This window comes from Neltuma alba, unplaced genomic scaffold (assembly GCF_004799145.2).
Source record: "Neltuma alba isolate B1F8T4 unplaced genomic scaffold, ASM479914v2 tig00011284_pilon, whole genome shotgun sequence".
NCBI lineage: Eukaryota > Viridiplantae > Streptophyta > Magnoliopsida > Fabales > Fabaceae > Neltuma > Neltuma alba.
In genome coordinates, this window is record NW_021635993.1 from 53,503 (window position 1) to 69,211 (window position 15,709).

Here is a 15,709-nt window from a genome sequence, read left to right on the forward strand (position 1 = left end):
CGCAGAAAGCAAGAGGGAAAAAAACCCCAAATTTCATTCTGCTTCTCCCCCATTCCCATCTGAAAATCTCATCCACTCCATTAATGTCAATCATTGGCAAAAATCGCTTGTGTTTTTGGTTTGGTGTGTGTTTGGTCATTCAAGTTGGGGTTTTATTATAGGTGGGTAGGGTGATTATGGGTGTTCTGTTTTTGGGTTTATTGTAGGTGGGTTGAAGGTGGGCTTGCTTTGTCTGGGCATGGTTCACAAGGAATTGATGAGAAAGATAAAGGTTGGTGTAGTTAAAAATCCTTACTGCGAAATAGGAAAATATGTTGTCAATATGGGCCGTGACAGTTGTCAATATAACTCATTGACTTGTCAATAGTAACAGCATTGTACAGATTTATATTAACTGATTTTTTAAATTTTTTACTCAAAGGCCATGACCTTCTATACTCTTGACACATTGGTAGAGGTTACAAAAAGAGGAAGAAGAGGCAATAAAGAAGGGTGAGTAATTACATGAGGCAAAAAAAAATAAAAATGGGAAGGAAAAAAAGCCACTTTGATCCTAGACAAATGATGGCAAAAGAAATTTTTTCGTACATAGAAGTGACATAAATTTTTTTTTTGTAGATGTCACAACACACACAAATAATTAGTTTGATACTGGATACATGCAACTATATGTCTTTTTTAATGGGTTATAAAATCGGTGTAATTATATGTATATAAAGTAGTAAATGAAAATTAACTGTGTATTACATTCTGATACATAGTTAGTTGTCATTATCCACACCCTTCATTGTCAATATATGTTTTGTCACTTGTCACTCACTGCACCATCAGTTGTTAATTAATTTGCTGATATAAATTTTAAAAAAAATATGATTTTTGTTACATAATGTTATACAGCGTCATACAATATCACTAATTCCTGAACACTAATCCATTTTTTATAATGTGATAGAGAATAGTTATTAAAAATTAATCATCACTAATATGAAGTCATAAAATCACTTGTCATGAACAACATATTCACTTGTTAATATCTTGGAGCCTCAAATGTATTTATTCATAACGAGCTTTAGGCAAAATTACCATTTTTTTATGATCATGCCTTTCTTTTAAATTATTCCACAATTCTAACTGGTCTTTCACAGTTAGGTATTCAGCTTTCAACATTTCATGCAAATGGTGGCATAGGAAAATCGTGGTATTAGCCTTATCTTGACTAGTTGCTTCATTTTCAGGTAAAATAGTATTTCCTAGACCTTTGACATCTAGGTGGATATCAGCATCTAAGACCTAAGACAAATAATTTTTTTTCTGGTGATGTCAAGAGCCATAAACTCGAGTTTGGTAAAATTGTCCATGAATCAAACTAAAATGATAATAACAAAAATTAGAATTATAATAAAATTGATGCAAAACCATAATAAATAAAATATTAGGATTCAAAAATCACCTATAAATAATTTATTCCTCTAAAATTATAAACAAAAATAAATGAATGAATAAATAATAACAAATAAACATATATGAGAATGAAAAAGATAAACAACACAAATAATCAGTTACAATACATAATATAGAGACAATGTGCATAAGTATATATAGAGGGAGGGGGAAAAGCAGTAGTGTAAATAAATATATAAATATTACAATAGACTAACTAATATATAATAACAATTTAAATTAAAAACAAAGATAATGCTACAATAAAATAAACAAAATAAATATAAATTTATAAATAATAGATAAAGCTATAACTATACAAATCACATTTTATAATCACATATAATATTATTATGCATTATTATGAATAAATTATATAAGCAACATAAATAAATACAAACAAATATAATGAGAGAAAAGAAAATATAAACAGTATAAATTATATATATATACTTATATATGTATATGAAAGTTAGTATAACATGGATAAAACAACATACAGTATAAATTATATATATGATGATGATTGGAATACATCATCTTACAAGGGGTTTATATCTCAAATTTTTAAAACAAGGTCGTGTTGATAACGTGTTGTAAAGCTATAAAAAAATAAATAGACTAGAGAGTAGAAAAGAAAGCAAGAAATAGATAAGATGGCCTTTTTCTCATTCACTTTGTTACTTGATACAGATACCTTATATGCATGTCTTCTATTTATAGGCCTCCAAGTATTGAAGTCTTATACTAAGGTTACAAATGAATAAAGAATATCATAATAGAATTAACAATAAAAAAAATCCTTCCAAGTCATTTATTAGGGAGGTTATATAGTTTATGACACTTGAAGGTAAGGAATCCTATAAGAATTCTAAAGGTTAGGGGTTATGGACATCCACTCATACAATATTCATAATATTAAAGTTTAAAATCAAGAAGAAATTTCATTTTGTCTGCTTAAAAATATTTAATTATCGATGGAATATATATATATCTGTATATTCAAAACTTAGAAATCAGATTCGTCGATTGCTTCTTGTAATTTGTCAACTGTGCTTGTGAATATTAAACTGTAATTATGAGGGTATATAAAATTTTATCTTTATTTTAAAATATGATATTTTAGAATTTTAAAATTTACAATACACTTAACATCTCCCTATTTTAATTGATGAATTATAAGCAATTAACTTTTACTTATCAAAAATAAATAATTGGACATACAGTATTATCTTATTAATTAGGACATCATATAGTGTTATCTTTTCAAACATTCATATAAAAAATCATTCTCATATCACATTTGTAAAATAAAAAAAAAGGGATAATGACAAAAAAAAGTGGAAATACCAAATTTCAAATCAAGTTTGATAATAACATTTTATTTGATGTTAACAATACTGAATTTGTAAATGACAATAAATTTTTTATGACATTTACAAATTTTCAACTTTTTTTTGTCATTTTTTTCAAAAAAATTGTAGGATAAGAAAATAGTATCGGTCACCATTTGATGTAATTAACTAGTGCTTTCTTTTTCCAAGTGGCGTTGTTGTAATTGGAAGCTTAATGCAAGCGGCTTCAGACCTCTGTGTCAGCTTATTTACTCGAGATCTTTCTCAGTAACTGGCTCTTCATCTTTTGAAATTTTCAAGGCCTTTATAGCCCTCTCAAAGGGGTTTGTTTTTTCGTTTTTGTCAAGAGTTTAAGTTAAATATATACATGCATTATGTAATATGAATGCTAATTACATATAATATTTTTTTAAAAAAATTATGTTAAAGTTTTTATATCCATTACACCAAGCTATCTAATCAAACATGATTATATATTCTTTTTCGTTTCATATAATTTATAATTAAATACTATTAAATGTTAATATTTTAAAAATAGGACATATAACCATGTTTAATTGGAAAACTTAACATAATGAATATAAGAAACTTAATGTAAATATTGTCCATATTTTAAATTTTTTATATTAATCTACGTGTCTTTCTTTCCTTCCTTTTTTATGTTTGGGTTTCTAGTATTCCTTTTGTGTATTACTGTTAAATATCTATCTTTCACTTTCACTAATAATAGTGTCCAACTCCTGGAATTATTTCTATTTCTGTCTTGTGTCTTATACAGAGCGCATAACTTTTAATGATTCCATGTCTCTTAACCCTAAATCATTAAAAAGTAATGTTTGCATCAAGTTTCTCATATTCATTAGATTAAGTTTTCTAATAACACATGAACACGTCTCGTGTTTTAAAATATTATCACTTAATAATAAATTTATGTTAAACCACGCTACAACCAACTCTATTTCTAACCACTCTTTGTCACGTAACTTTTTTTATACTCCAATCAACATTATTAAATTGCAATTTGGTGATTAAATTTTTTTATTAAAGCTTAATTGAAAATGACTTTATTCTTATTATGAAAACTACAGAAATAGTTTTTCTCTCTCTTAAATATGTTTTCTATACGTCAAACAACAGTTTTAATATCAGAAAAATGAATTATAGTCTACTTTATAAATTATAAAAAGAAAGTATTAGTTATATTTTTTATTGTTATTATGCAATTTTGTTATTGCCATATTTTTGTTACTACGATTCTATCTTATTTGTAAAACATTATAAGAAAATCTGAGTAACATTCTTTTTTATTATATTTCGTTCCATTTGTGTATCATAACTTAAGAATTTAAAAACCGTGTTGTAATTTCACTAGAATAATAGAAAGACGTTTTGTATATTCCATGTGATTTATGGATTGATTAATTCATTTAAAAATATATTTGGTATAATCTGTAGTGGAAAAATGGTTCAATTCTACATCCATCCCTGAACTCGGAATATCAATGCTTGGCGCGGAATCAAATTGAAGCCATTCTTTGTCAACTAAATCAAAATTTTAGTGAACTCTTTTATCCACACAGATTTGTAAATTGTAATATACGTAGACAAAAGTAAAGCAAAGAGAAAACAATTGAGAGCTACAAAACGAAAATCTTTCCTAAACAACTATAGTAAAAGTAAGGCAGCTGATCCAGGGGTCCAAGGAGCCTGATAAAGTTCTAGTGACCATATTTCTGAAACTCCCATTCGCTGTTATCTGCAGCAAGTCAGCAACAGAGAAACACCAAATAAGTGGGGGGGAAACCATAAATACATGTTAGTGAATACAGGGGAGAAAAGCATGATTGCATACCTAAAGGGCAAACTTGACGGGTCTTAAGCCATCGGCTAATGCAATGGAAGTGAAAAGCATGATTGCATACCCCTGAATGGAAAAATAAATAAATAAATAAGCCAAAGCAACAGTTTAAAGTCATCCTGCATTTGCTAAAGCACCACTGCTAAAGTTAGAAAAACGCAGGAGATGCAACTACACCAGCACCAGAGATAGATCTACATTTTGCACTATAGGGGCAATCCCCCTGCCCCAGAGGGAGGGAAGGAGGAAGGCGGAGGGAGAGTCTTCTATGTATTGTGTATATATTTATATTTTTTAGAAAATTGCTAAATCCGCCCCTTGAAATTGCTTACTGGCATCCTTTATTGCTTATCTTTGCTACAAATTTCCATTACTCCAGCCCCTTTTTAAATTTTATTCCGGTTTCATCCCTCTCCGGCACATTTAAATGTCACAACCAAAATAATGCATGAGTGTATCTTGAACCATGAAGCATAAAAAAAAATCACAAGGAAGGTGTTTAGGAAACAACACTATCACCCCGAACAAATGGAACTCGTCCGGTGTCACATGCATCAAAATTTACACGAGGTCCTTATAAAAGAGGAGTGTGGGGGAACGACGACCAACATAATGCCAGAACAAGTGTGTAGAAGTCCCATTTAGATGCAAGAATCAAAATTCCTTCATGTAGAGTTTCAATCGTATGGTATAATAGCGTTATTATCAAGTAATCTTTGTAGGGGGAAAAAAATACTGCAAGGTGCTTAGTAGATGGTGCCAAGATAGGGGGCACAGCAAATGGGGAGCTTAGAATTTTAGGAGTTCAGAGTGATATTTATTCCTATGCGCTGTAAACCCAAACCTTAAGGTAAATTCTTTCGGTGGTCTTGAAAAATGATATCATTATCATCAAATATTAATCATTCCAAGACTTTGCAAATATATGCACCAAGTCATGTCTTGCATCATCTTAAATTTAAAATGTCAACATGGCCATGACAGATTCCATGCTTCATAACTAAAAAGGACTTAGAAGAAGATTACCCTTAATTCCATCACAAAAGTCACTCAAGAAGAGAAATATAAAGTCAGTGAATGTGAAGTGACTGATCTAACAACAACATATTCTGTGCTCGTTTTCTTAAATTTCACATCAAGAGAACCACCATGCAATTATTCTGACTCCAATCAATATGTCAAAGGCATGATCACAACAAAGTCCCATTAATATCAAAATCCTAAGAGAACAAAGTTCCATCCTTAATTTAAGACCAAAGAAAAGTGTTACAGGGTTTTAGAACATACCCCAGGCTACGGTACATTCCTCACTGGTGGCACTAGCCTGGTTGGCCTGGCATTCAATGCCTGAAGCAGTCATAAAAAAGAATTAGTTCAGGCGAATGAAGCATCGATCGATTGAAAACTCAAACGAGATATACTTACACAGATCCATGATGTGGTTCCTGCAGATAGCACAATTGTCAACAACAATATCTGCGCAATCACAATTCGATGAGCACCAAATCACAAACAAACACACGGCACCAAGCACGATAATCTAAAACACAAAACAAGAAAATCAGAGGAGCCAGTTGGAGGGGGTGGTTAGGGTTAAGGTTCAAGAGAAGAGTACCCCAAGCCCAGAGAGCGACGGCATTCCACTTTTTAATCTCGAATCGCTTAGGCTTCTTGGAAGAAGGACCGGCAGCGTCGCCGGCGGGCACCATCAGGACGTCGGAATCAAGAGTGGCCATTGGATTTACCAATTTGCAGTGGCGAGTGTTCTAGTTTGACAGTTAGAATTACCCGGTGGCGAGTTTATATAGGCAACAGGGAATAATAATAAAAAATTAATAATATCAGAAATAAGTTCAAGGATGTATTAATTTAAACAGAAATATTAATTGTTTTAAATTCAATTAATTGTTTTGCTAATTGATTCAATTCAATGATGATTTAAATTAAATGAAACAGAATTTCAAATCAATTATGATTTAAATTGATTCTCTTACGTTGGCCAAAAAACTGATTCTCTTACAGAAATTTTAAAATTAAAGGATATATTAATTCAAAAATAATTTTATCTGAAAGATTTAAACTTGATTTTATATTATAAAAAGATATCAAAATTGAAAATTAAAAAGAATCAATAAACCATACAAAAAATTATAAAACCCAGTACAAGCTGTAATATTAACTATTCCCATCTTCTGGCAACAACCAAAAAAAAAAAAAAAACTATTCACATCACTTTGGTCATTCATCTAGAAATATACTTTGGATAACGAGGGTCCAAAAAAAGAAAAAGAAGTGTTTTTTTGGGTCTTCTGGAGGTTCTCCCGTAATTCTTCCACCATATTGCTTGTAGCTAATAAATTACTAAAGAGTACTTTAGTAATAATAATATGATTTATATGAGTTTTCAACATAACAAGCTATATATGATCATAATTTTGATATATTATTAAAAATTATAACACAATTTTATATTTTAAATATATCTGATTTCATTAAAATTAAAAAAATAAAAACTTATTTAGAATGATATTAATTACTATCTTCGATCCTAATTATAAGAACTAGTTGACTAATTTAAAGAGATTAAGAAAAAAAATTAAGTTAGTTATTTATAACAAATATATGTTATCTTTCCTAAAATATTCTTATTAATCAAGTGTATTGACTAGAACTACCATTGTTAGAAGGATTAAAAAAATATATAAATATGAGAAACAAAATAGATTGTGGTCTTATATTTAAGATCAAAATAAAATTTAAATAAGGTCTTATATTAAATACTGGAGGTAGTATTTAATTAAAATAGTTTGTTGAATATGTATGTTGAAAAATTGTTGTAATATTAGCTATTTTATCTCAAAAATAATAATATAGATTTCCTGGGCGCACCGTGACAGACTGCCCCATTAAAAAAGCCCCTTGTAATTTTGGTTTGGGCTACCTTGTGGAAGACAAACTCTGTTGGGCCCAGGAAGTCGTTTAAGAAGGGTGTTTACATTTTAAAAGTATTTTTTTTATATCAGAAAATCACTTTTAAAATTATAATTTAGTTTCAATCTAAATATTCTCTATAACTAATCGAGAATTCGAGATGGCTTAACTTTTTTTTTTTTGAGCAAAGAGATGGCTTAACTTTTAAACATTTTTTTTTGCCTTAAACTTAGTGTTGTACTCCTCCGGTCCTTAATATAAGACCCATTTAACTAATTTGATTAGATTAAGAAAGTTAGGTAAGTTAGTTAATTATAAGAAAAGTGACATATTTTTCTAAAATACCATAATCATCTTTTTTAATACCCCCTCCTCTTCTATTTGATTATGGTTGAGGAGTATCTATAGGGGTAATTTAGAGAAAATTGATAAATATGAGAAATTGGTCTTATATTTAGGACAAAAACCAACTTAAGAATTGGGTCCTATATTAAGGACCGGAGGAGTATTTCTTTTTTAAACATGCATATAAAAAAAAATTCTCATCCCACCTTTTTAAAATAATAAAAATTTGACGTGATTGATTAGTTCTTTCTTTTTCCAAGCGGTGGTGTGATAATTGGAAGCTCAGTGGAAGCCGTTTCAGACGTCTGGCCATCTGGGTCAACTTACTTTTACTCTTGAGATGTTTTCCAGTAGAGGCTCTTCAACTTTTGAAATTTTCAAGGTCTTTATAGTCCCTCGAGATGGTTTGTATTTAACACTTATGTTTTTTTGTTTTTTGGTCTAGAGTATTTAACACTTGTGCTGAACATATACATGTGGTTGTATTGTGTAATGTGTAATACGAATATTAATTGCATGTAATGTTTTAATACTAAACTATATGCCTTTCTCTGTTTTTTTTAATTTTTATTTTGATTTTTGTCTTTCTATTATTCCTTCTGTGCATTACTATTAAATATATATATCTTTTACTTTCATTAATATGGTTTCTATTTCTGTCACACACACACACACAAAAATGGTTTCTATTTCTGACTTGTGTTCTTGTAGAGAGCAGAGCACACACCTTTCAATGATTCCACATCTCTTAATATTAAACGATAATGTTTACGTCAAATTCTTTATATTTATTATGTTTAATTTTCTAATTACAGATGATTATGTATCATATTTTTAAAATATTATTATTTAATTACAAATTAATATTAAACCACACAACAACTTCTGTACCCTTTTTTGATACTCCACTTAACATTATTAAATTACAATTTGATTATTAATATTTTTAATTGCATAAATTATAAAATGAAAGTATTAAACAAATTATTTTGTTCCATTTATGTATTACTATCTCCTGTGTTAAATATAAGAGCTAGTTGACTAATTTGAAAAAAATTAAGAAAATAAGTTAAGTTAGTTATTTGTAATAAATAGGTATTACCTTTTCTAAAATATTCTTGCTAATCAAGTGTATTGACTAGAATTACTATTATAAGAAGGACTATCTTAAGAAAAAAATATACAAATTGAGAGATAAAATGGATTGGGATCTTATATTTAGAATCAAAATAAAAATCAAACGAAATCTTATATTAAGGATCGGAGGTAATATAACTTAAGAATTTTAAAAACATGTTCTTTAGTGGAAAAATGGTTGAATTCTACATCCATCCCTGAACTTGGAATATCAATGCTCGGCGCAAAATCAAATTGAAGCCATTCTTTGCCAACTAAAAAGGTATTTGGATAAAAACAAACCATGATTTAAAGAATGATTTTTGAGAAAAAAAGTTATTTTGAGAATAGATTTTAAAAAAATAAATTTTGTAAAATTTTTTTTTAAATAAAGTAAGATTTTTTAGGTAGTTATTATCAAAAACACTTTCTTAATATGATAATTACATAAAAAAATAGATTTTAATTTATATTTTTGTTTGAAGTAATAAATTTGTTAATAATATATATTTTTACAACATAATAATAAATAATGTATAAAAATACAATTGATTAATAATTAATATGTGTATATATATATTTATAAAATATAAGATTTTATATGTTTTTGAAAAATGATTATTTTTTTGCAACAAAAGAAATTACCCTAGTCTTATATAGGGGTGTTCACGGGACGGATCGGGACCGGGACAGGCCCGTCCCGGTTCCGTCCCGATGAACAGTAACAGGACAGATTTTCTGTCCCGTGTCCCGGCCCGTCCCAGGGTTGTCCCGGTCCCAGTCGGGACGGGACGGATCCGGGACGGGACCGAGACGTCCCGAAATAATTTTTTTATTTTTATTTATTTTTTAAAATTTTTTTTAAAAAAATCTAATTTTTTTAATTATATTTTTTTGAGCTTAAATTTTATAAAAACATCTTTTTTATTTGTTTGGGCACTCTTAAACAAAAGCTCAAAATATTACATATAATAGTTATTAAAAACTCTAAACAAAAGCTTTTAACACAATAAAAACTTACTAAAAATTCTAATTATCAATAATCTCAAATCATTAACAAATATAAAAACTCTAAATAAATATATCCATAATTCCATACAATAGTCTCAAATCTTAAAAAAATATGAAAAAAATAATATTATATAAAAAATTAAAAAAATTAAAATTTTTTTTTTAAAAAAAGGAACCGGGACGGGACCGGGACGGGACGACCCCGTCCCGTGTCTCGTCCCGTCCCGGTCCCTTTTTTGTCCCGTCCCGAAAAATTTCGGGACGGATCCGTCCCGTCCCAATAAGACCGGGACCGGAACGGGTCGACCGGGACGGGCCGGCCTTGAACACCCCTAGTCTTATATATAAACTTTGAATAACCAATTTATAAATAATAAATAACTAGTTAAAATTAATTAAAAGTAATAAATGGGTGAGAAATATAATCTTGTTTACAAATATGTTCTTATAATAAATGAAAAAAAAAGAATGAAAGAAAATGTGTAAGAAAATACAATCAAAAAAGATATGACAAAGAAAAAAGAATAAATAATTAAAAATAAAATTAGAAAAAATATATTAAATATTAAGATAAAATCAAATTAAAACTTATGAAATAGATCACACTTTTTTTTAAATAATCAAGTGGCATAACAATTATGAGGTTGTATCGATGTATGTGTAGCATTTGTGCAACTAATTTTTTTAACAGCATATTACTTGTAAGGAAAAAAAAAGGAAATAAGAGGGCATGATTGCTAGCCTTGTTCATGTATATAATAACCAATATTCATCTGACACAACAATTTCATCTGACACACGGTTACTTCAAAAAGAAAACTTTTTTGGCTTTTCCTCAAACCATAGTTTACCCCTCCCAATCCATAGTTTTGGATCAAACCATGGTTTTTTAAAAAATTATCTAGCCCAAACTATAGTTTGGAGGTGAAAAGGCACTTCTTTCAAATTCCCAGACACCACCTAAATCAAAATTTTAGTGTACTCTGTTATCCACATAGATTTGTAAATTGTCAAATACGTAGACAAAAGCTTCCCTTACAGTAGTAAAAGAGTGAAAAATTTAGAGCTGCAAAACGAAAATCTTTCCCAGACAACTATAGTAAAAGTAAGGCAGCTGATCCAAGGGTTCAAGAAGCCTGATAAAAGCTCTAGTGACCGTACTTCTGAAACTCCCATTCGCTGTTATCTGCAGCAAGTCAGCAACAGAGAAACACCAAATAAGTTGGGGGGAAAACCATAAATACATATCAGTGAATATAGGAGACAAAAGCATGATTGCATACCTAAAGGACAAACTTGACGGGTCTTGAGCCATCGGCTGATGCAATGGAAGCGGAAAGCATGATTGCATACCCCTGAATGGAACAATAAATAAATAAGCCAAAGCAATAGTTTAAAGTCATCCTGCATTTGCTAAAGTAGCACCGCTAAAGTTAGAACAACGCAGAGATGCAACTACACCAGCACCAATAACAGACCTACATTTAGCATTATAGGGGCAATCCCCCTGGCCCAGAGGGAGAGTCTCATATGCATTGTGAATGAATTTATATTATTTTTGAGGAAATTGCTAAATCTGCCCCCTTAAAATTGTTTACTCGCATCCTTTAACGCTTATTTTAGCTATAAATTTCCATCATTCCACCCCCTTTTTAAATTTTATTCTGGTTTCATCCCTCTCCAGCACAGTTAAATGTCACAAACAAAGTGATACATGAGTGTATCTTGAACCATGAAGCATAAAAAAAAATATAACAAGGAAGGAGTTTAGGAAACAACACTATCACCCCAAACTAACGGAACTCGTCCGGTGTCACATACATCAAAATTTAGACGAGGTTGTTATGAACGAGAAGTGTGAGAGAACGAGGTTGTTATAAAAGAAGAGTGTGAGGGAACGAAGACCAACACAATGCTGGAGTAAGAGTGTGGAAATCCCATTTAGATGCAATCATCAAAATTCCTTCATGTATAGTTTCAATCGCATGGTATAACAAACTTTTTATCAAGTAATCTTTATAGAAAAAAATACTGCAAGGTGCTTAGTGTGGTGCCAAGATAATGAGGGGGGCACAGCAAAGGGGGGCACTTAAAAATTTAGGAGTTCAGAGTGATATTTATTTCTATGCGCTGTAACTCCAAACCTTAAGGTAAATTCTTCCTGTGGTCTTGAAAAGTGACATCATTATTATTAATTATTAATCATTCCAAGACTTTGTAAATATATATATGCACCAAATCATGCCTTGTATCAACATGCCCATGATAGATTCCATGCTTCCCAGACTAAAAAGGACTTAGAAGTAGGATAACGACGTAGGATACCCTTAGTTTCATCACAAAACTCACTCAAGAAGAGAAATATAAATCATAAAGTCAGTGAACGTGAAGTGACTGACTCATCAAAGAGAACCACCATGCAATTATTCTGACTCCAATCAATATGTCAGAGACATGATCACAACAAAGTTCCATTAATAAGAAACTAAAGAAATGTGTTACAGGGTTTTAGAACATACCCCAGGCTACGGTACATTCCTCACTGGTGGCACTAGCCTGGTTGGCCTGGCATTCAATGCCTGAAGCAGTCATGGAAAAGAATTAGTTCAGGCGCATGAAGCATCCATCGATTGAAACTTCAAACCAGATATACTTACAGAGATCCATGATGTGGTTCCGGCAGATAGCACAATTATCAACAACAATATCTGCGCAATCACAGTTCGATGAGCACCAAATCACAAACAAACACACGATACCAAGCACAATAATCTAAGACACAAAACAAGAAAACCGGAGAAGAGAATTAGGAGGGGGGAAAAGTTAGGGCAAAACAATAGTACCCCAAGCCCAGAGAGCGACGGCGTTCCACTTCTTAATCTCGAATCGCTTAGGCTTTTTGGAAGAAGAACCGGCAGCGTCGCTGGCGGGCACCATAGGAACGTCGGAATCAAGATTACCCATAGGATTCACCGATTCCAGTTTCGGGTTTGGTAATTTGATTTTTTTTTTTAATGAAAAAGAGGACAACAGGTAAAGATTACAAAAATCCCACGCAAAACACAAAAAAGGCCCTAACTCTACTCCCCATCCATCCCAGAAACTTCGGAAGGAGGGCAAGTAATTTGAATTTCCCAGCGGATCGTATACATAGGCGATGGGGAACGATAAATTAATATTAATAATGATAATGATATCATTTTTCAAGACTGTATTAATTTAAACAGAAATATTAATGGTTTTAAATTCAATTCATTGATCACATATCAATTAATCAATTAGTTGATTGATTTAAAATGATTCTCTTACAGAAATTTTTAAAATTAAAGGATATATTAACTTAAACAGAATTTTATCTGAAAGATTTATAATAAAAATTGAAAATTAAAAGGGATAAATACGCAGTGAAAAACATATAAAACCCAGTACAAGTACTGTTGACATAACTTTAGTCGTTGGGGGGAAAAAACACACAACTTTAGGCATCGATCTAGAAATACAGTTTGGATAACTTAAAAGGCTATTTTTAGAGGTTGTCCCCTACGGTAATAGTGTGATTTATACGAGATTTCAACACGAACATATCATATATGATAAATTTTTCGCCAACGAGAATAGTTTTGATATATTATTAAATATTATAACACAATTTTACATTTTAAATATGTGTATATATAGTTCTATTAAAATTAAAAATAAAAAGGCAGATGTCTCAAGAGTGACATGCATTTTTTAACTAAAATACTTCATCGGGAAAATCTCCAAAAAAAAATCTCTTACATTTTAAAATTTCAAATCATTTTTATTTACTACACCTTAATAGTAATTGACTATATTAAAAAGTAAGTAACAACGCATTTTTGTAGCAATACTTGATTTGAGATTTTAAAATTTTAAAATTATTTTTATTTTATCTCAAAAATTACAATATAGATTGACAGACCGCTGGCCCAACAGGGTTTATGTTCCACAAGGTTGCCCAAGCCAAGCATAGCGGAAAGTATATTACTCCTCCGGTCCTTAATATAGGACCCATTTAACTAATTTGATTAGATTAAGGAAGTTAAATAAGTTAGTTAATTATAAAAATTGTGACATGTTTTTCCTAAAATACTATAATCATCTTTCTTAATACCCCTCTATCTTCTACTTGATTATGGTTGATGGAGTATCCATAGGGGTAATTTAGAGAAAATTGATAAATATGAGAAATGGGTCTTATATTTAGGACCAAAACCAACTTAGCAATTGGGTCCTATATTAAGGACCGGAGGAGTATTATCATTATCATTATTATTATTATTTTGAGGAGGAGGGGATTTTTTATTTTTTATTTTTTGTTAAAGCATAAATATCTTCTTATTGGAAGCAATTCTATTCAAGGCACTGTCAGACATTAAATATGGATACCTCTCCGAGTAAATATTCGAACCTTAATTCTCTACGTTGCGAATGACTATTTCCTTCTACTAGACCCAACTCCCATTAGTGAGGAGGGTTTCTTTTATTAGTGTGTCCAACCTATTACCTGTATAGGCACAAAAATAAATTTCTTGGCCCCGGCCAATAAACTAAAACTTTATCATATATAGAATTTGAAGAATGAACTATAATATGCCGAAAAGAACCAGAAGAAGGATGAACTATAATATTCATGATTTGTGAATTACAAAATAAATTTTATATTCTATGTTGTTACATTGGCATTAACATTGATTTGATTTTCCTTAAAATTTAAAATCAAGCAGAAATTCATTTTGTTTTCTTAAAAATATTTAATTTTTAAAATTAACAGTATTTCTATAAAAATCTAATTTAACAATGAATATAAAATTATCAATATCATTATAAGATCATAATGCGTTTTATTTAATAGATTTTGTGAGCCCAGCTTAGGGCCTGTTTAGGTGACCCTCAAAACCATGGTTTGGGAGGCAAAACCATGGTTTTGATAAGATGTCACCTAAACAGTATCAATTTTGAGCCAATAATCTGAAACCATGGTTTCAGGAGAAGTGAATTCATTCTGCTTTTGGCTCAAATTGAAGAGATGATTGTGCTTGTCAGAGTAGATTTCAACAATAATATGACTTTAACATTTCTCAATTATTTTTTTATAAACATATTTAACATTATATCTTATAAACATATATACACATATTAATTATTTATTAATTAGATTATCTTATGTATTATTAATTATGTTGGTAAAAAATATATTATTAACAATTTTATTCTTTCAAATTAAAATATATTATAAAATTTATCTTTTTTATAATTATCATATTAACTTATGTTTTTTTAGTAATTTGTATATATAAAAAGTACTTCTGATAACAACTATCCAAACACTCTCACTTCTCAGAATCACCTTTTTACAAAATCTATTCTTTCCACAATCTATTCTCCAAAAGCTATTCTCCAAACCATAGTTTGGTTTCATCCAAACACACCCTTGATCTAATGACTAAATTTTGTTGCCTAATGATAACAGGAGCATATTGTCAGCCCAACAAATTTATGTACTAAGTGCCAAATTTGTGTAACTGATTCATTAATCTCAAAAAAAAAAAAAAATCACTAACATTTAATAATAAGCGTTGAGGTTGACTTATAAGTTTAAGAACCGCAAAGGAAAAAAGGATTTAAAACC

At 30.1% G+C, this 15,709-nt stretch overlaps 2 protein-coding genes across 2 annotated transcripts; both read right to left on the minus strand.

The window, feature by feature from the left end:
- Positions 1-4,315: 4,315 nt before the first annotated feature.
- On the minus strand, positions 4,316-6,392 carry LOC114711240 (RING-box protein 1a). Its single transcript, XM_028895606.1, has 5 exons — positions 6,269-6,392; positions 6,079-6,129; positions 5,941-6,000; positions 4,648-4,719; positions 4,316-4,551 (listed from the first exon to the last, which is right to left on the minus strand). Exons 1-5 carry the CDS (start codon positions 6,387-6,389, stop codon positions 4,514-4,516), a joined length of 342 nt encoding a protein of 113 aa, XP_028751439.1. The 5' UTR covers positions 6,390-6,392; the 3' UTR covers positions 4,316-4,513.
- Positions 6,393-11,048: 4,656 nt separating this feature from the next.
- LOC114711238 (RING-box protein 1a-like) lies at positions 11,049-13,173 on the minus strand. The gene is made up of 5 exons (XM_028895605.1): positions 12,900-13,173; positions 12,714-12,764; positions 12,576-12,635; positions 11,340-11,411; positions 11,049-11,242 (listed from the first exon to the last, which is right to left on the minus strand). The coding sequence occupies exons 1-5, from the start codon at positions 13,018-13,020 to the stop codon at positions 11,205-11,207; spliced, it is 342 nt and encodes a 113-aa protein (XP_028751438.1). The 5' UTR covers positions 13,021-13,173; the 3' UTR covers positions 11,049-11,204.
- Between the last annotated feature and the right edge of the window lie 2,536 nt (positions 13,174-15,709).